The sequence below is a fragment of the Anopheles ziemanni genome, chromosome 3 (assembly GCF_943734765.1).
Source record: "Anopheles ziemanni chromosome 3, idAnoZiCoDA_A2_x.2, whole genome shotgun sequence".
Taxonomy (NCBI): domain Eukaryota; kingdom Metazoa; phylum Arthropoda; class Insecta; order Diptera; family Culicidae; genus Anopheles; species Anopheles ziemanni.
In genome coordinates, this window is record NC_080706.1 from 60,131,579 (window position 1) to 60,151,861 (window position 20,283).

The following is a 20,283-nucleotide window of genomic DNA, read 5'->3' on the forward strand; positions in this document are numbered from 1 at the left end:
GTTGAAATTCTAACATGATCCGTCTTCATCCATCCTCATCGAGCAAGACAAGTGTGAGATGACCATGGTTCCTGAAGATCCGCTATTCTACCGCTACCTACCTCCCAACACGCAGGGTACTTTACGAAGCACTGTAACACGCGTGCTGAGCGTTGCTTTAAATTGGCCTTCAACGTTTCACTTGCACTAATTTAGCTCAATTAGCGGTCGAGTTGCTGGTTTGGCCGATTGAACCGTCCGTCAGTCAGTCAGTTCGGTCTGCTGACACAACTGGGGTGGTAGCGTAAGAATTTCATCCGTCGAAAGACAAATGTCGTGACTTTCGTGGGCCTCCTGGTGTTTGGTAGGGGTGGATGGGGTAATACGCACCCCAGTAGGAAACTATAAAATTTTCTATCAACTTGGTTCTTGATTGTTGATTTTATCACTGAATAGGATTCATAAAGGTTTAAACTAGTTACCAGTTCAGGAATGTTTGCTTTTTTCGCTAAGAAAAACGTAATTTTTTCAGTTTTGAAAAACTTCAATTTTTGATCGATCAGTATCTGGTTGAGGCAAAACGCACCTTTGCTAGGGGTAATACGCACCACAACATAGGGGCAATACGCACCACAACAAAGGGGCAATACGCACCACAACAAAGAGGCAATACGCACCACAACAAAGAGGCAACATCTACTGTCAAATGAAGATAGTTTGTTTACAAACTGGTGCATTTTACCCCGACATACTGGGTGCATATTGCCCCCATTCATAGTTGAACACATTTTCAACTAAAATATGAGTAAATCTGCATACTTCCCGAAATTTTCATGAACAGTCTCAAGCACTGATTCTCAATTCACTAAATTTCGTATTCCTCGTGGGCAAATATCGGTTTTTGCACTTAATATTCCTTAGCGGAATGGTACGTCACATTATAACAAAAACTGTCTGAGCTGAGAATGATTTTGTTTTGCGTTTATTTCGCGTTTCTGTTGATGTAGAGGTATCAAACTCACAGGGTGACCATATTTTAGTTTGATCTTACAGGGTGACTACTTTTTACGCGTCCAAAACTCGTTTTTCAAGGGAAATTTGAAAGGGTGCGTATTGCCCCAGGGGTGCGTATTACCCCAGCCACCCCTAATTGAACCATTCGGTTATCACGCACGAAAGGAAAACGTGAGGGCAACGTCAGAAACGCCTGTTCCTAGTGTCAGTCGTAACAAACATGCGTTCATGCTACTGAAGACTAATGTTAAGCCTTTTGTAACAACCTTTTTGTTTAGCTTTTTATAAAATTCCATTTCATTTACCACAAATCTACAGCCATTTCGTTGGTGAGGATTGATGGGGCTTTTTTTCTAATAAACCTAAACCGCCAGACTTTGATCGATGGCCAACGTGGATGGAATACACTGGGACGACGTGAAAAAACAGAATATATCCCAACAGCGTAATTGATTGTGTAACTTGAACGCTGCTTCACTGGATTTCGTTTTAACGAGTATGTTGAAATTCAAATCAGTGTGCTCAATCGAATCGATACTTCCTGCCGTACAATGGTGGTTGTTGAATTTCGCGCCTTTCCATATCCAACCCTGCGATAAAATAACCCTTCCATTGAGCTGTGCGTCGTATTGTGTTTTGCCTGCCAAAACCTTCTCCTGTCCCCTGCAAGTGAAGTGGCGTATTTGGTTGGTGGAAAGAACGCAAAACGCACGCTGCCGTAACCTCTTTCGCAGATCCGGCCACGTTTAGTGAATGATCGACGGCGGAGCTGGCGAATTGTAAACCGGCACTGCACCACGAATCGAACGCTGACACAAATCACTCATGCAGCGCTCACTAATTGAGGTGTAAAGCGAAAATCATTCGTAAAGTGAAGTATTTCCGCGTTCCCTCGAACGTGCCAAAGGAGATTCACGGCCGCAAAAAAGACAGAGGCAGGCAGGCAGGCAGGAGGATAAAAGTAGCCGAAAATTCGTTTTCGAGGGGAAAAAAAAATCATTCCACTTTATGGAGCTGACTGGCTGGCTGGTTTGCGGAGCTTGACGATGGGTTTATGGAATGGAAAGTTTGGAAATCGGTCGATCCAGGTCAGATCAGCAGCAGCGCGACGACGGTACGGCACAGCGAATGGTTTCATTAGGCTTCCTTCTTACAACGGCCTACAATTACGAAGGTCGTTCATGGCGTTGGCGAAGGTAATTTTTTTTTTGTTACCTCCTTAAGGCAATCCTTTTTTTTGTTTTTTTTTGGCTTGTGCAACGCGAATGGATTGATTTTCAAATTGCTGTACTTGTGAATGGTTTTGGGCTGGAATAAAGAATGCTATAAGCTTTTATCGGTTGCTTATTACCCAAAATCAGTATTGTCTGCAACATGGTATTCCATTGACATTTCTTCTTCTCAGCAATCTTTTTCTATTACTATTGTGTATATTTTAATGCTGCAAATCCATATGACATTGTGTGAAAGCTCGAGAGTTAAGGTATAACCGTTTTGTTATATTAAATAAAATGAGGAACTGCTGCCTCTTGTATTATACATTCGTGGCTAAGTTCAGTTTATCAAACTGGATGAAACGACTTTAATTTCGATCTTCAATGATAGAAGCTTTAACACTTGTCAGCGTAAGCGGCATACACGACGGAACACTCCACCTTTCGGACAAACGGAGGCGTAAGTTTAAACTCTCCTCTGCACCCGATGTTCGCCTGCAGCTGCAGTGCATGTTGAAAGACGCTGCTTTACTTTCAAACACACGCCTTTTGTTGTACGGCGAGATTGATCGTTCAGGGCGGGATTAGGTAACGCGTTCCTTCAGAAGTTCGACCGCAGTTTCCGATTCGTCTCGATCCGCCACAATCCGTCGATGGTGGATCGGTGCCACACGCTGGGTGTCTTGTCCCCGGAGGTTTTAATGGCGCATTGGGTTAGTGTAACAGACAGCAGCAAGCGGCCAAACTATGGCGTCCAACGGGCACGGAAGTGTCACGCGCCCGTGAGTTGTTAGATAATAGGGGGAGGGTGCAGGGGAGGGAGACTGCATAGACCCTAAAAATCATTGTGACCAGTGCGCAGGGGGCCCTCGGCATCCTTCGATGCCGTTACATCGCTCCAACGCCATGTATACCGTGACGGCGGAAGACCCCAACTGAGGTAGTTTGTTTGTTGGCCTACTGATGTTTTGCCCACGAATGTCATCGTTTGTCTTCTCGATGAACCTTTGTTTACACGGTGATCGTGCTCCCAGCATTGCTACCTTTCCTTGAAAAGGTCTATGCAAATAACTCTTTTTTCCAAAGGTTTGTTCCATCAAAGGAACATTCTTAGAAGCATGGAAATTTTGAGTAATATTTCACAATCTTTCATCCATATCCTATGACATGAGAACTCGCTTAAGGTGGAAAAATAATTTACTAATGAGCTGGAGCATTTTAATTTTGCATCGTAAATTATCGTAAATATCTAGCTCCGGAGCTTGGCCGGCAACCGAAAAGATACCAACTAAAATATATACTGCTTGGTTGTTGACAAAGGTGGCGAAAAATGTATTTTTCATGCAACGTTCCCAGCGCAGCACTCTTCTGCTGCTGTTCGGTGTTTATGTTTTCGTCTTTGACGCCATCGGCGGGGCACTGTGAAGGCAACGCCATTCCAACGGGTGTCACAATCGGCCGTAACCGTGGCTTTGTTGCCCTGCTGTGGCTGATTTGTATGCTACGCCAGAAGCCAGCGAACTAGGCTGCGTGTTATGTTGTCAGCTCGGACGACACAACTATTTATGTGCGTCGTTTGGCGTCCCGCGAGTGAATTTGTTCCTCTTTTTTTGTTGGCTTGACGCGTGGATCAAACTCCGTCTGCATCAAATCCTCGATGCTCTTGCATAAACACGCAGTCTCCGGCCATTAGAGCTGGGATGATTGTGTGCAGAGCGAATGGATTGTCACTCGGGCGATGGCCGGGAACCTGCATTCACTTTTCACGGGTAGCATCATCTCTGGATGGGATGGGGTTCGCGATGTGATCAAAGGTGTTGTTTAGTTCGCCGTCGAATATTCTCGCCCGAGGCATTTGATCGTCGCATAAGAAAGGGAAATGGCTACAGATTATGCTCCACTTCCGTTGTTGTTTGTGCGCTTTGATACCATCTGCAAATGTGGATGTATTATGTATACCGCTGATCGTGAGAGACGACGGAAAGATTACACCAGCGGAACTCTTTAGTGCGGAGGTGTTGATGGAGATGATCGCGTTTGATTTCCCCTCTAAGCGATCTCGTGGCTCCACTGCTACCTTTTTTGTGTGCAAATTCATTTGACGTTCGACAGTTTTATAACTTCAAGCAACAGTAAGGCTTAATGTTTACGTTGCGAGTACGTGTGAACACTCGTTCTTCGAACAATCTCGTGACTAGTTCCTTTTTTCCAACATCCCATCGGCTCCAAACGACGACTTTCTTCCGGTACAATAATTGCAACAGTTTGTTGATTCACGTTGCAAACTACAACAAACTCCACACAATTCTGAAACGCACAGACAATGTAACCCTCACACACACGTATGCTCAAGCAGCACAATCTAGAAACGCGCACATTGAATTAATTTATGTGAGCGAAATTTATTTTTCAATAGACGATTTGAGATTACAATTTTGTTCAAAATATGCCGCCTTTAAACCTTTTGAACGTAGAAATTTTACATTCTAAAAATTTTACATTGAAATTTTTCCATCCTAAATCGTCTAATTTACAGATTCTTTTTTTATTACGTCTTGCTTTGCTTTGCATACTTATGATTCATGAAATTGATTAATATAACACCTTTTTACCTCCGATAAGGTTGACCATGTGTTGACAGTGTTAGAAAAAAAGAATCTTGCCCTTTCCTCCACGGCACGAAGGAAATAAACTTATCTTTTATGGAACGCAAGGCGATCATGCTGCCTTCCACGATTCTCACACTTTCCGGTCCGACGTTCAATGCACATGCGGCTGAATCGGCGAAAAGTGTACTACACGATACGACCGACATCCACCCACGGCTTCCGGTGCATTCAACGCCACGGACCAGTTTATAATCAACCGAAGGTTGGAAACCGGGGGCAGCATAACAGCGGCGCAGAAGAATAATCGTCGTGTGGTAGGCGCGATGCTCTCCTAGTAACACGTTTCTGGCTCTGCAACTCCGCAACAGGCCACTGCATAATACTGACGTTTGGTCGGATGTTGTGCCGCTTCGTACTTCCATCTCCTTTGCGAGGCGACCAATTTTGCTTTCGTTTCTCTGCAGACCATTTCCTTTGCAGTGATGCGATGTGCGGAGCAAATACGTGATTGTCTATGGTTGAGCGGGGCGAAGGCTTCGACTGCTTCGCGCAGAATAACTACCGGTGAGGCTTTGTGTTCGGTGCAATTGCGCCATTTGCATAATAAACTTTGCGTAAGCACTAGTTAAGCGCGCCTTGGCGAAAGTCTTGGCGTCCCGTAAGCTACGACAACGCTGGCAAGAGGTACTGTACCAACAATTCCATGGTGGAGCGATAGTGCTGTACCGGACTAATTATTTCGCGGTTCTCGTCGTACTAACAAATTGTCATATACTTCCAGTTTTTTTTAAATTCTCTTTCTACTAATTTTCCATCGAGGACCGACATCCATCTGCTAATTGTTCTTCGGCTATGTAACGATTATCATGAAATAATTAATTACAAGCTGCTATTAAATCCACGATCGACACTTTCTACAATCTCCTCTACCTGGTTAACCTGGTACGGACCCCGTCATTATTTTCTCTTGAAAAAGAAAGAGGTGATAATATGCTATAAATAAGGACTGAAGCGTCTAAGTTAATTTAACAAGTGATCGCTTTTTCCCGTCCTCTGATCTTTATGCTAGTTTGAGGCTTTACGGTGTGGGGTCGATGGCCCTTGCCCCAGCATGCGAACCATCGACATCAAACGAAAGAGAAACCAAGCAACTGGTTTGACCATATGCCGGGATAAACTGCAGGCCCCTTTAAGGGATTCCATGCACTGATGGGTCACTCTCATGGTTCCATCTCGATAGTGTACACTAGCCATTCACACATCAATCATTCGATTATCAACCAGCACACGGCCGGAACGCCAGTAGTCACGTGACGTCATCCGCGCTTGTGGAACATCGCAAACAGGAGAACGGTCCTCCGGTCAGCTCCCTGGAATCACATCGTGTCGCGTAGAAGCAATTGGTCCAAAATGGCGACCGATTGTTTGCTGGAATTACCATGCAAATCGAAAACATTTCTTCGACTCGCAATTTAATCAGAGTGCAAGATCTCCTTTCAAAGTCACCGCATGCGCTGGCCGCTTGTTGCAGCACGCTTTATGGCGATGGTTCCAGTGTGAGGCGAACGATCGGCTTTCTTCACCAGCCACCGACCGATCGACCTACCACTTCCCTGCCCTCGGTGCGGCATGTCTAATGTCCACTTGAAGTGAAACGGGACCGGGAATTACACGTCCGTGTAGTTCACGATGCAGTCGCGTTGTCCCAACCCCATCCATCGCTCGCAAGACGTTCAATTTTCCGACAACTGCGCTTGCCTCACTTTCCTTTGTGGTGTTGAAGTGCTGCACCGACAGCTGTGCTATTTATCTCGTCGTTTTACAAAACACACCGAATACATGCAACTAGGAAAGGGTAGACGATCGAAAAGTCGCTTGCGACATGTTCCGGCACGTTTGATTGAATGTGAAACCGTGCTGCATGGAATGCGTTCCGCTGCGAATTTAAAAATATAAGTGTTCCAACAAAACACAGAAGTGGAGGAAGCACAAGCAAGTTCATAATCGAATTAGGAAAATTCATAAGTGTAAATGCTGCATCAAACGTCCCATTTTGCCTGTACCGTTCATACATAAAACAGTAAGACTCTAAGCAAAATGATGTAATGCAATATGGTACGACTTACGGATCAGCTTGAAACTCTGGGCCAGTTTCACCGACAATCATTGTTTTCCAATATGGTTCGGGGACTCGAAAAGGGAAACAGAATTGAGTTTAGGACCGTCTGGTTTTGGATATATTTAGCCCTCGCCGGTGGTGGAACATGGATGGCAAAGCTTCAAGAAACTAGACCGGGTAAAAGACAGGGTTAAGAAGAGAGATTTGTTATTCATGAAAACAACAACCGTTCGAATTTTCCCTTTCGTATTTCTGTTTAATGTCTGGAGTCGAAAAGGCAGCGTCGAAGTACAGGAACCACCGCTTCTTTTCTCCAACACACACCCAAGTGTATGCCCGTAATGGTTTGCCTAACGGAAATTGAACAACTGTACTTCGGAGCGATGAAACCGGGAAGCACCTATGCATCTGATTGACAATGGTTGGATGAAAACATCCGACAACTAGCCTTCGAAACTGAATAAAGGGAATACTTTGGGATGATCAGCACAAAAGCATGCAAAAATGATCGATGGAGAACAGACAGTATGTTTGATGAGCTATTGAAAACAAAACAAGCGTTAGATAATGATCATTATGGAATCTACCAGAATAAGGCCAAATTTTCTTTCGCATAGTAATTGAGGATCGCTCGAGTCTTGTTTGTTTTATGATCAATAGGAAAAAAATGGAAGCAATCGAGCGTTAGAATCAAAGCGCTTCATGAGAAATTCAACCTATTCAAGTATCCAATTTTTCACGATTCTTGGCGAAAAGAAGGGTGAATATGCCTCTAAGAATAACTTTTTAAATCATAAAACCATCCTTCCCGCCGCTTTGCGTCGCTGGATTTCAGATGCTTGAATGTTTAAATTACCATAATCGTGTAAACATGGCAATGATTTCCTACAGAAATTGCCCAGTGCCCGGTTAATGTTTCCTCTCTCCACCGCACGCCATTCAGCCAGTGATGGAGTGCAAACACACTGCGGAGTGTAACGTGATCACTGCGCTTACCTGTTTCTTTTTATCCGACATCAAGCGACTCACGATTTCGTAACGTTGCCCTGGAACCGCTTTACCTGGCTTGCCGGCATGCTCGCTTGCTTTCACCCCAAAACGGAGATGGTCGATCTCGGTGTGCATGATCGTACTAAAAATTGTAAGAAGAGGACCTTCCTAGGTGGAGCGTTTTTCTTACCGTTCTAGTCTAAACACTGTTATAAGGCAAATTGCAACGCCTAACAGCGTGTGAGCAGATTGTGAAACAAGATTTGTATAAGAAAATAATATCGAGAATATGCAGAACTATTTTTTATAACCAAGTTTTCTTCATCAAATATTTAATAAATTTAAAAAATTCAAGGCAAAATAACATTCTAGCCTTGAAATGAAATGTTTCAAATATTTTAAATCAATGAGCGATAAATTGATATGGTAAAATAACATTTTAGATATGTCGAACAACAGCGACACTGTGGCTTAGTTTTTGTTCCGATTCGTCATTCGAACTTCGGTTTCGTTTTTATCCGGTTACATAAACGATTCGTTAACATCGCTCTCATATTTTACTCATAACAAATTATGACCAGTGTTAACTTTTTATGCTCGGCACTTTTCCAGTTCCGTAGTACACGTAGCCAATAGAGAAAAAAACAGCCTATGAAAACTTTATTACTCTACCACTTCATCAATCAGCAAAAAAAACACCCTTTAATGGCGTAGAATTCGAAACCGGATGCTGTGGAAAATTCGTCAGCTGTCTGGGTACGCGGTCTCGTAACCGAAAATAGTTGATCATGGTCAAATCGCTGAGGGAAACGCGCTGTTCCAATGCCGAAATCAATGTTGTTGTTTTTTTTTCTACGAAAATTGAAAAAAAAATGATTGATTCAAAGAAACAAAGGTGTTTAAAGCAGAGACGTTCAACTCGTTCCGAAATATGATATTTAAACTGGATACAACGTGGCACATTTCGTCTTGATCGCCGCGTGACAGGTTCATCTTTTTAAATCATACACATGTTAGGGGGAAAACAAAGTTGCTTAACAACGCGATTGTGATAGTTCATATTTTTGCTTTTTCACTTTTAACGATATCAACTATATACAGCCCAAGGTTGTATCAACATTCCAGCCACGAAACATGCTGTGAAAACGAAAGTAATCAATATCGGAACTTCAAACTGTGCCGTCCCTACCGCCAGAGAGCTCGGTAGTAGCGGTGGATCAGATCGTTCCTTACATCGGTGAGATAACCGGAAGACCTTCCCCAGAAACACATTGCTTGCATTTCGGGCTCTGTTTGCGCACAGCTGCGAAGCCGCGAGCCCACAAATGTTTGGGCACTTTTAGCCGCTGGCACACAGGCTTGGTTTTTCCGTCCTCCCACTTGTGCCTACCCCGCGGATATGGTGGAGGTTGCTGCCGACCCAGTCACGTATCGGTGGTAAATTGATTTTCCATTCAAGAAAATGCGGGGAGACGTTTCGTTCCTCCTTCGTTGGAAGTTGGAGAGCTGGTAGTCAAACCGATTTATGCTTCTGCTGCCATGGTTGCCTTTGTCGGATTTGGCGGTTATGGTAACTGTTCATGCGAACGGAACGGACCGAACCAAACGTTGCATGGTACGCTTGTCGGAGTGGTGGCCATACGACAAAAGGCGTAGTAATGTTTGTCAGCCCCAGCAACAACCACGACACCCTTCCGTTGCCAAGGGCTCTCGTCGAGGCAGAATCGAAGTCGTTACCGAAGCGACGTTTAATTTCAGTCGAGAGATAGAGCTTGTGAATGAATGTATCTGCTTTTGGTGTTTACTCACTACGTTCAGGTGTGTTTGCAGCTAACGGTAGAAACGCTCCGTAACTTTCTGCCCATTTTTCTCCCCATCATCAAGCGTGGTCGGTGGGTTGCTTTTAGTGCCCTTTTCTGGTCCACCATATTTGTAAGCGTGCACACTATTGCCTGCATAGGGACAAGAAACAGTAAAATTGACTAAATAGGCAAACTTTGCAATCCTCCAATGGCAAAAATGTGGTTGCTAAATGCACGTGAGAGTGATTAGCTTATTTTGAAAGGTACTCATTTTCACTAAAGCACTTATTTTAGCTTAACTGTCAAGAATGGAGTGTGTGCTGTTTGAAATCAATTACACACAAACTACTGCAATCCTCTGACCACATTGTTTGTCCTAAAGATGCCTTTTAAGGTGGGCATTTAGTTTTGGGAATCGTTTCAAACAAGCCATGTGCTGCCTCATTCAAATAATTAAGTAAAAAGTTTCATCATCTAATTCCGAATGTTATGGAATGTTACTGGATAAATGTAAATATAAACAAATGTTGGCATGTACGTTTCCCAGCGTTTGCCTTTAAATGCTCGCACTTCTTTGCCCAACCATTGGACGGACAACTGGACATTACCGTCTACAAAATCGGTTGGAAAACATTACCGTGTTCCATTGCAAATGGCAGTTGCATACACCTGCATAGCGCAATGCAAGCACACACACATTCGAAGTGACGAAAGATCAATCAACGGCTCAATTAAATCATGCAAAAACTTAATTATCTTCTTTGGTGCAACACTCAATTTCACTCCGTCGTCGGGTATTTTGATCCGTTCATTCTATTAGCTTCGAGCCGAAAATGGCAAAAGGTGAACGAAGTTTCTTGATCATTTTTCGATGTACTAGTTCGTTGTGCTTCTTTTCTTTTATTACGTGTGTGGTAAATAATGTCGATGAATTTGTTCTACAAAAAGGAAACGTGCCACAAATAATGCATCAAAAATGTAATATAATGATGTCCCACTTTCGTGGTTTCCACTGGATCTGACCTTCATAATTGCCACTGCGGAGAGCGTGTGTGTGTTTAGATTCTGGTGAAAGAGATCGGGTTGTGTGGAACACGCGATCGCGATTGTATTCGTATCAGTGTGTCAACAATGCCACCGCGTTCGTTGTTTTAATCATTAAACTAAGCCAAACGGCTCCTAGAGATCGGAGCGAAAAAGCAGAGCTTAATTAGGCCTTCCTTTCACGTACGTGCCGTGTGTCTGCCTTCTACTGGTGGTCATGCTCGTGGCCCCTTATGCGCCCTTGCCCTCTGCTTGCTCTGACCGCCTTTTCGGATGATGAATGGGTGAAGAAACGAAATCGAAAGTAGCACCACATATTAACTCACGTAAGTGTGAGGTTCGAGAAAGTGACGAACGGTCGGAGTAGATAGTTCGCATGAGTTTTGGCCTCCCTAACACACCACCGTGCACGAGGCTACTTCTTCGACGTGCGAGCTGCCTGCCGGGTTCAGCTCATTAAACGTTAGCCTTTTGGAGAGATTAACCGTACATGACGCCGGGCCCGAGCGCTTCCCGTGATAATGATCAGCAACGCGGCCGGGTGTTTTCCATGCCAATTTTCAACTCGCTGCTGTCCGCGAAGCGACACGTGTTCCAGAGTGAAAATAACGATGCAGCAGCGAATGAAACGAAATCGTTGCAAGCTACATGAAAACAGAAAATAATCTTTTCCATCCCGAGCATCTTGAGTTGAGTGGGTCGCGCGCGAAAGGGGTACAGAAAACCATATGTCTACTAGGATACGGTCATTCGAGGGTATGAATATGGATGTACGCACTGTAAAACGTCGGAAACGTGAGTGAGCCCCTAACACACAGCTCGGAATTGAATTAATTGTTAAATTAAATTCACCTGGAAAATGAGCCATCAAAGGCAGGTTCGTTGAAACGCTGACTCGTTCACGCGAGTCTGCGCGGATGAAACGGAAGGAAGGGCATCATAAAAATATTGGTTTGAAAGTTCATTAACCCACTTTTTTTTTCGGCTGCGAGTCGAGCGTTTGCGGCGTTGGATGTCAAGTGAATGTTGATTTATCACGAAAGGAAAACGCTACCGATAATAAAATGGTAACGCGAGTGCGCGGAAAGCGGGAAACGTCGTAAAGAAAACTCGTTGGCTAGTTGTGGCTCAGCTATCTGCATTTTCGGGTCTCATCTGTTGGCTGGTTTATTGTACGATGGATTTGAATTTTCATTGGTTCGTTAATTTAATCCATCATGATGCGTGCATTTTTTAAATTTTCCTGTAAATTCGAGGATAACTTTTTAAAGTTAGCTACGGTTCTTATCGTTATCACCATTCCTTAGTAGTGGTTCACTGTCGTTAAATTATCTCATGCGTAACATTAACAATCTCTGAGTGGAGAATAGACTTTGAAGAAAATTATTGTGTTGCCGTGTTGATGTGAACAATACCTTAACTTATTGTACCTCTTCCATTAGAAGTTTAAAAGCCATGAGTGTCCGTATGTGTTAAAAAAAGGGCAAAACTGTATGTGAGTGCTTGTGTAAAGACGAGAAAAAAAAAAACAAGGCAAACCCGCCTTCGCCATCGATCGCATCGCGTGAAGAATGACCGTTCGCTGCCGGCCCAATGAATTGGCACCGACTTAGTGACAAACTTTCACCGCTCAAAATGATGACCACCACGAAGAAAGTCGACTACCTGTCGACGACGCCGACGTCGGCCACGACGCCCTCGTCCACCAGCCAGCCGGACAGCCTCGATCTGGACTACGACATGTGGCAGGGTCAGTTCGAGTTCGTCGGTCCCAGCATCCCGATCAACAGCGCGGCCAGCGTCGGCTGCTCCTCGCTCGACAAGCAGTCGCGCACGTCCTCATCTAGTCTGGAAGATCTACGCTTAAACGGGTACATCCCGCCCGACCAGCCGGTGCTGATCGACGAGGAAACGTTCCTGAGCCTGCACCCGAACGACTTCCCGTCGTCCGGACCGCAGTCGGGCTTCTTCCTCGACGACTACGGCAGCCCAAACCAGCATGGAAACGGCGGCGGCGGCGGGCTGACGGAAACGCAACAGCAACTCAACAACACCAACAGTGTGGCCGCGCTCGGTGGCGGCGGCGTCGGTGGCGGCACCGTCGGCAGTAACATACTCAACATCAAAATGCTCAACAACAAAACGAACAACCTCATCAGCTCGGTCACGATCGAGGAGAAGAATGCCAAAAACAACCTGATCAACAACAACCTGAAGCTGATCAACGACAATCCGGAGCTCGGCAGCAAGTACATCCTCAAGTCGAGCAACAGTAGCAGTAAAATGAACGACCTTATCAAGACAGACCTATGTGATAATTTAAACGAACAAGTAAGTAGCATTGCGGCGATTTGGGGTCCACCGCATCGACCATCTTTCGCGCTCGCCTTAAGAGGTTGTTGTGCAACCTCTACCTGACGGGTAGAAGCAAAATCAACAGCGTGTTTCTAGCAAGTGCGCATTTACGACGCGTGAAGAATGACGCCCGTACTGTCTAGCATTGTTGCGAATATTTTCGCATCGCTTTTTAGGTTAAAAAGGTCTTTGACATTGGCAACACGAAATGCGTAAACCAACCCAGCCAAGTCCGAACGTCAGCCCCGATTGGCAGACAGGGGATGTACTCAGAAATGATTCATCGCTTTTATGTTTTTCCTTACAAATATTTCCCGTTCCTACCATTCCTCGATACTGATTCGTAACCCTCGTTGCTTTCTTCCGCAGCTCGAGATCCTACAGCGTCAAGTCACCAATCTGGAGAATACCCAGAGCAATGTCGACGATCGAACGAGTAGAACCAAAACGGAATATGCCGTTCTTCAGGCGCGCTATCACATGCTGGAGGAACAGCTAAGAGAGGTAAAGAATGTCTAGTTATTTCTTTGGCTGGTTACGCCGCATAAGGCTCTTCATTTGGGAGAAAACTAAATTACCCACGGAAACATCAGCGATTAATTGTTGATCGAATGAAGATCGATCGTCTTTTTGGGTCGATTTTAAACGGTCATTAATGGTCCAATTAAACGGTAATTATTCTATTGTTCGCTATTGTTGTTTGAGTTGAAGGCGGCATCCTACCAAACAATGTTATTTTGGTGTATACATTTCGCGTTTTAGATGAGAAAATGCACGTCCTTTGTTGTCAAATTTGTTTACGTTCAGAAAATGTGGCATTTGTTTTAGTCTAGTTTTTGCTTAATATCTCAAATATAATTGGGAAAGTAAATACACAATAACAACTTCCCAATGAAGGTAATAAATATAAAATTTTCATTCAAGTTGTTGGTTTCGTCTTATGAAACATTTTCAACATGGAACATGATTATTTCTTGGCGTTCATTGTATCCATAATGTGCACATTAGGAAAATTTTATTTTTTATTTCATAATGAAACCCATGTTATGATGAAGCACATTAAGGACGCGGTAATGAAATAATTTCAAGACGCCCCGGGCTGAAATGGAAAAATATTTAGTACCTCAAACCCTTTCGCATAGATCAAAAATACACACACACATAAAATACCTAATCGTGAAAAACAATTCAAATGGCATAACCAATCTACCAGCCTATCAAAATGTTTTGTTGGTGGAAATGCGGTAAGTGTAAAAGCTTGCACGGAGAGAGAAAGAGAGTGATGTCGATGCGATGGCCAAATCGGCAGCCAAGCATACTAATAGTGAAATTACAATGAATATTCATAATTCATTGTGTAATAAAGGTATGTTTGTCGTGCGTACAATCTCTGCCCGCTGCTGGCGGTGTGCGTGTATAGCGCACATTAGGGTGGACTTGATAAACTCGAGTTCAACGACTCGGCGGTGCAATTTTGTTACCATGGGTTTTACCTTCTTCTGTACACACGATGGACGACTTGCTTGGCGCTGTAGGGATTGTTCTGTGTACGTTCTTTGAAGCATTACCGATTGCAGGCGCATCACTCTCTGTTGCATTGTCAGAGTTGGTCGGGGCTGTATTCTCCACCCTGGAACGCGCGGTGAAACACATGATCCAATACTGTGTGCCCCCCTTCCAGTGGGTGAATCGATCGAATGGATCGTTTGTTGCATGAATGGTCACACGATTCGGCGATCGGCCGGAAGCGGATGGTCGGTCGGTCCCGCCCAAGGGCAGTTCCCCGTTCACCATCCGGCCAAACATGGCGGACACGGCGTGGCGTGTCTGTTCGTTCCGTGGATGGTAATGGTTTGATTGAATAAATTACTTATTTGCTTTTTCTGTTTCGTTTTCGCTGAACAGACTGAACTGCGCGCGGAAGAACGGCTGGCCGAGGAGCAGAAGCGCCATCGGGAGCTATTGGCTCGCGTCGAGCGGGAAGCGAAGCTACAGAATGAGAACTGCCAGATCCGGATACGAACGATGGAGGGGGAGGTTACCGGTCTGCGCGAGGAGATCCAAAGGTTGCGCCTGCAGAGCGACAAGCAGGCGGCCGATCTGCACGCTACCGAGGAGAAGCTCGAGAAGGTTCGCGACGCCCTGATGACCTCCCAGCACGATCTGGCCGACGCGAAAGCTGAGGAAAAGAAGTGAGTCAAACTACGGTTCCAACGCAATGTTGCGGTTTTTAATAAATTGTTCTGGTACTTTTAGACACCGGGCAGAAAAGCTGGCCGCGGAAGAGCTGATGGTGGAGCTTGGCAAAGAGTGTGAACGGCTACGCTCGGAACGGGGGCCAGCCTTGCCCACGACCTCACCGGAGTCACTGCGGCTCGAGGAGCTGCACCAGGAGATGGACGAGCTGCGCCAAAAGAATAAAAGTCTGGAGGAAGCGAACGAAGAGCTGCAGGCCATGATGCTGACCCGCAGCATAGAGGAAGGGCGCAATCTAGTGAACGGCACGTCTAACAGTTTGGCCCAGGAGCTGGAAGCCATGAGCCAGAATCAGGTAAACAAACGCACCGCAGAGGACACGTTACAAATGTTCCGAACTACGAACCGGGCCGGTCGGTGGACTTGGCAAAACATGGGTTCTATCTTATATTCCGTGTAGGTTGGGCAGGGTGTATCGTTTTTGTTTCTTTACATGTCACATCACGTTACATCTCGAGCCTTATCACTCGCGCTTCATTTAGTTTAGATATCTCACACTGCATCGGCTGCAGAGTCCGTTGATAGCGCCGTTGATCGTTCGCCTAGGAGAGGGTGAGAGGTTTTTCACCCAAGCCCCGTCCGTCTTATTCACTCCCCCCTCCAACAATGTGCGCCAACGTGTTAGACTATTTGTCCACTTGCAATTCTTTATTTTATCTTTTTCGTTTGCCTTCGTTTTGTTACGCTTCTGTTATCTTCTTCTTTTCACCCCTTCACAGGATACCGTTGATTCGACCACTTTAGCGTCATTAACACAGGTTAGTTTGACGGCAACGAATGGCGTACTCCACTGTCTCTTTGGTTTTCCTCTTGAAATGCACTAATATTCATTCGGGTTTTGATGCATTTTGGCAAGCTCTGTTCATCACGGTGGCGTGTTTCTTTTACATGTTTTTATGGTTTCTTATGTTTACTGGTTTTGGTTATTCATAAATTGCATATTTTCAGGACGCTTCTGACACTATAATGCAGATACTAACATGATCGAACAACCAAAATCGTTTTTTTATTGTTACTTAGATATTATAATTTTTTATATTTAATGAAAATGAAGACTTTTCACGAACGTGATAACACATTTAGTTTTGAGTTATATATGTGTTTCTGGTCTTACATTAGTTAAAAACTTACATATTAACGTTAAGCGTTACGCAAATTTCTTACTGCTTTTCATTTTGCCGGTGGTTGTACCAAACCACGACGAACCAAGCGAACCGATGCCGGCATACTTGAAAGAACGTTGTTTGTCCCACGGATCCGTTGTAGCAACTAACGTGTTAACTATATGGCATCTGAAATGTTACCGTAACGTTATTTTTTAATTTTCAAACATTTTCAAACAAAAAGTTAGCCAAAAACCAGTAGATCGTGTCTAACGACGCATGAAAAAGAAACCATCCGAAAGCTGTTTGTGATTTTATATTCAAAATCAATGAAATTTGGCATATTTTTCTTCGTCTGATAACAAAATGCACATGCTTTTGGTTTGGTGTTGGCAAACTCTGCTGTCTGTGTGTTTCACCTCTTCTCACTTTCGTTAATGTTGCTGTAAAAAGAGCTTCTGCATTTGAAACTTACCTGTTGTTTTCTTGATTACAATTTTATTTCAGCTCCAGGTAGCGTTCCAGGAGAAGGAAGATGAAAACCGACGCCTGAAGCACTATATCGACACAATGCTGCTGAATGTGGTGGAAAACTATCCGCAGCTGCTGGAGGTTAAGGCTGCCTGAAACGGATCGTCGATGAACGAAGTAGATGCCTCTGCTATTGAATGTGCGTAAATCGTAGATTTTGCTGATCAGTTTCGAAAGCATGCGATTGTGATCGGGAGCCAGAGAAAAGGGAAAAAGAGATGGCGTTCCAATCGGTTGCGGAAAGAATCAAAACTAGGTAGCATGATGAGAGTGTTTGTAGCTAGAATTTAGATAGTGTTAAGATAACATACAGATGAAGAGAAATGAAGCAATATATATATACTTATTTTTACTTATAACCTAGTTTAAGATGATAAACACAAACGAATTCAAGGCTTACCTTGCAAACTGCAGAAGAAGTAAGCGGAGGATTTAGTACCGGCTTGCGAAAGAAACACGCAAGGAGAGATTCCGCGCTTATTTCTCACAAGAAACATAAACTATTTGCTGCGAGCGTATTATGTTTGATACGGACACTTATACAGGCAATTGCATTCTCCATTTCAGCCGCACTAGGATGCATTCCTCCTACTCTAACACAAAACCCCAATGGCATTCTACATAGAAACACTTATGAACTTCATTATGCGCCTTCCTTTCCAATATGTTCAGATGTAAAAACTGCGCCTATTGGATTCGTGATAAACTTGAGCAGAAGCCTTCAGTTGTATATTTGTTCACAGCTTTTTTTAACTGAATGTTGTAAACTGTAAAACACTGAGTGCGGAAGTTAGTTATAAGTAAACAAAATGGAAGGTATCGTTTGTAAGCTTGAGCAGCAAATATTGTTGTCTGCTTGTCGTCCAGTAGAATTGTAAAAGAAAGAGAAACTCTGTCTCCGGCTCTAACCTCCTTTGAACCGGTCCTTTTTACACCTTTTGACACCACTTTTTTTTGACTAACTTATTTGATTGGACAGAGAAGAGCATGGAAAAAACAGAAATTTTGTGTGAAGAGCGTAGTTCGGAATTTTCGCGACGAATTTATGTCATATGCAAGGTTAATGGGTTTCGATAAAACTGTTTTCAGTTGCCGAATCATCAATAAAGCAACGATTTAAACAGATTCCCCGCAGTTTTTGAAGTGTTGATGGTTCGTTTAGGATGTTCTATTTACAAACGTAATTTAAGACGATGTTTCTTGGAAGAATATTGTAAGAGGATTGTAGGAAAACATTGAACCATTTATACTGTGTAAAAAAAACAAAACTATCCTGTTTCCTTACTAACTTAGCAACACGAGCTGGAGGGGCGGAATATCATACATCGGAATAATATAACCAAACACTCAGCAGCAGGAGTTGGTGAGCCAACCAGTTTACGCAATGAAATAGAATAACGGAGCTAGCAAGTTATCAATTAAACGAAGGCGGCAAAACAGGAGCTGTGAAGTTAGTTGGTGGTTTTCCACACGGATACATACACACAACAGTTGTTAGATGTTAGGGAATTAATTGAACATGAAAAAAGAACACACCTTTTTAAAACAGCGTGGATGCCAAAATAGCGTTCTTACTAAACAAAACCCAACTGTATTACTACTTAGAAGCTGGAATAAAAATACTTACAATTTAAAAACTAGCTACGAGTGTATGATTTAGATAGAATGATTCACAGTACACATTTTATCGACACTCAATAATAATGATAAGTTATGATAAAGCATTTCCCCTCGACGAACTCCATCATTGAGCATTTTTTTCTGAATCATCGATTGATCGATGTCGGTGGTGATGATACTCCATGGAGGTAATGATACATTAGCTAATCACACCATAGGTAACCAACGTAAACCAAACGTTGTTAGTCGATTGTCTGTCGTAGGCAGTAAAATTTGAACGGTTATGCTTATCACTTAATGGGCCATGCAAATATGATAAGGAAGTTTTTTTTCTCCCGCATTGAAATGCAAATAAGAAAGTCTCACACCTTGTCGCTTTGGAATTGGTTTTAGAGTTGTTTAGTATACGACAGCGCTTCCCCAACATGAGAGTCAGTTTAAGTGTTGTCCTGTTTACAACGCTCCTGTTGGGCCATTTCGGTTGGTAGAGTGAGGTGTTATGTTTTTGGTTCGCAATGCAACGGATAAAGTGTTACGATATTTTGCACAGCCCATTCTCAACATGTCGGTCGTGAGGAACGGATGGCATCGGGAACGGACGTCGGACCGGGAGAGGCACCATATCAAGCTTCCGTTCGATTAATCGAAGCGGATCGTCATCTTGGAAGTGGTGCCATCCTGAACGTACGTTTCGTGATCTCGCAGGCATCGTTCATCTATAAGCTGATGCGTCAGATGCCAAATCGAACGCTCTACAGCTTGGCCCGCATACGTGTCGGTCAGTCGGAACTGAAGTCTCAGGCCAACGATCAGTTCCGACTAATCCAATCGTGCATCTTCCATCCCGAGTTTGATTTCGAGCTGGCCCAAAACGACGTGGCTCTGTTGAAAACGGACTCGCCAATCGAATTAAACCCGCTCGTCCAACCAATTGCGCTCTACCGGGGTCCCATTGCGGACGGTAGTGTCGTTCAGTACACGGACTGGGGAGCGGACATGGTACGAATGACAGTAAGCACGGGTCGACGTGCGTGCATGAGCTTATTTATTTCTCCCCCCAACCAGGTTACAGCGACACAGGACGATTTTAAAGAAAGACTTCAAAAAATGGACGCCCAAGCCATCTCGAATGAACGGTGTAAGGAACTGCTGAGTGCCTGGGACTTGCAGGACTTTGTGTACGATTCGAGAGTTTGCATCTACACCGACGGAGTTGGAAGTGTTTGCACGGTACGAATCAGTTGAACGTCGTTAAGTTAAGGTATTGACCCATCTGAAACTCATCTCAACCAGGGCAACGTCGGAGGACCGTTGGTGATAGTTGCAGATGGAACGCCGCAGCTCGTCGGAGTGATGACGTACGTGTACCGGGCATGTAATTCCACCGTGCCGGCTGGCTTCGAGCGTATGTGGAATCACAACGGATGGATTACCACGTCGTCAAAGATCAATTATAAGTACACCGACTTGGAACAAACGTGCCGGGTCGTGCGCAACGTAGCCTCCCAGCTGCAGACCAAAAAGAAAGCACTGCGGCTTAAGCGAGCAGCAAAAGGAATCAATTAAGACACAAATCCTCTGCTCAGCCGAATTGAGTATAAAAGGTACTACCACAAGGAATTTCGTTTTATTTATCCATCTTCACGC

General features: G+C 44.1%; 2 protein-coding genes across 10 annotated transcripts in view; both read left to right on the forward strand.

The window, feature by feature from the left end:
* Positions 1-18,622, forward strand: part of LOC131288676 (rab11 family-interacting protein 4B) — a 57,063-nt gene extending 38,441 nt beyond the window's left edge. For 5 of the 9 annotated variants that reach the window (XM_058317836.1, XM_058317840.1, XM_058317838.1 and 2 more), the window contains exons 7-11: positions 13,496-13,630; positions 15,032-15,318; positions 15,383-15,677; positions 16,102-16,140; positions 16,993-18,622. In XM_058317836.1, coding sequence (XP_058173819.1) covers positions 13,496-13,630; positions 15,032-15,318; positions 15,383-15,677; positions 16,102-16,140; positions 16,993-17,112 — 876 coding nt within the window. In that variant the 3' untranslated portion in view covers positions 17,113-18,622. Of the gene's footprint in view, positions 1-12,364; positions 13,103-13,495; positions 13,631-15,031; positions 15,319-15,382; positions 15,678-16,101; positions 16,141-16,992 lie in introns of those variants that run through there. The other 4 variants (XM_058317841.1, XM_058317842.1, XM_058317835.1 and 1 more) reach the window with 3 other exon arrangements.
* A 439-nt stretch (positions 18,623-19,061) lies between these two features.
* LOC131285148 (trypsin-1-like) lies at positions 19,062-20,202 on the forward strand. Its single transcript, XM_058314009.1, has 4 exons — positions 19,062-19,116; positions 19,187-19,635; positions 19,702-19,866; positions 19,930-20,202. Exons 1-4 carry the CDS (start codon positions 19,062-19,064, stop codon positions 20,200-20,202), a joined length of 942 nt encoding a protein of 313 aa, XP_058169992.1.
* The last annotated feature ends 81 nt before the right edge of the window (positions 20,203-20,283 follow it).

Excerpts from the sequence above, each read along its gene's own strand:
- LOC131285148 (XM_058314009.1), top strand. The coding sequence starts at position 19,062 with ATGAGAGTCAGTTTAAGTGTTGTCCTGTTTACAACGCTCCTGTTGGGC. Across the intron at positions 19,117-19,186 it reads GCTCCTGTTGGGCCATTTCG|CCCATTCTCAACATGTCGGT; the intron begins GTTGGTAGAGTG and ends TATTTTGCACAG. Across the intron at positions 19,867-19,929 it reads GAGTTGGAAGTGTTTGCACG|GGCAACGTCGGAGGACCGTT; the intron begins GTACGAATCAGT and ends CATCTCAACCAG.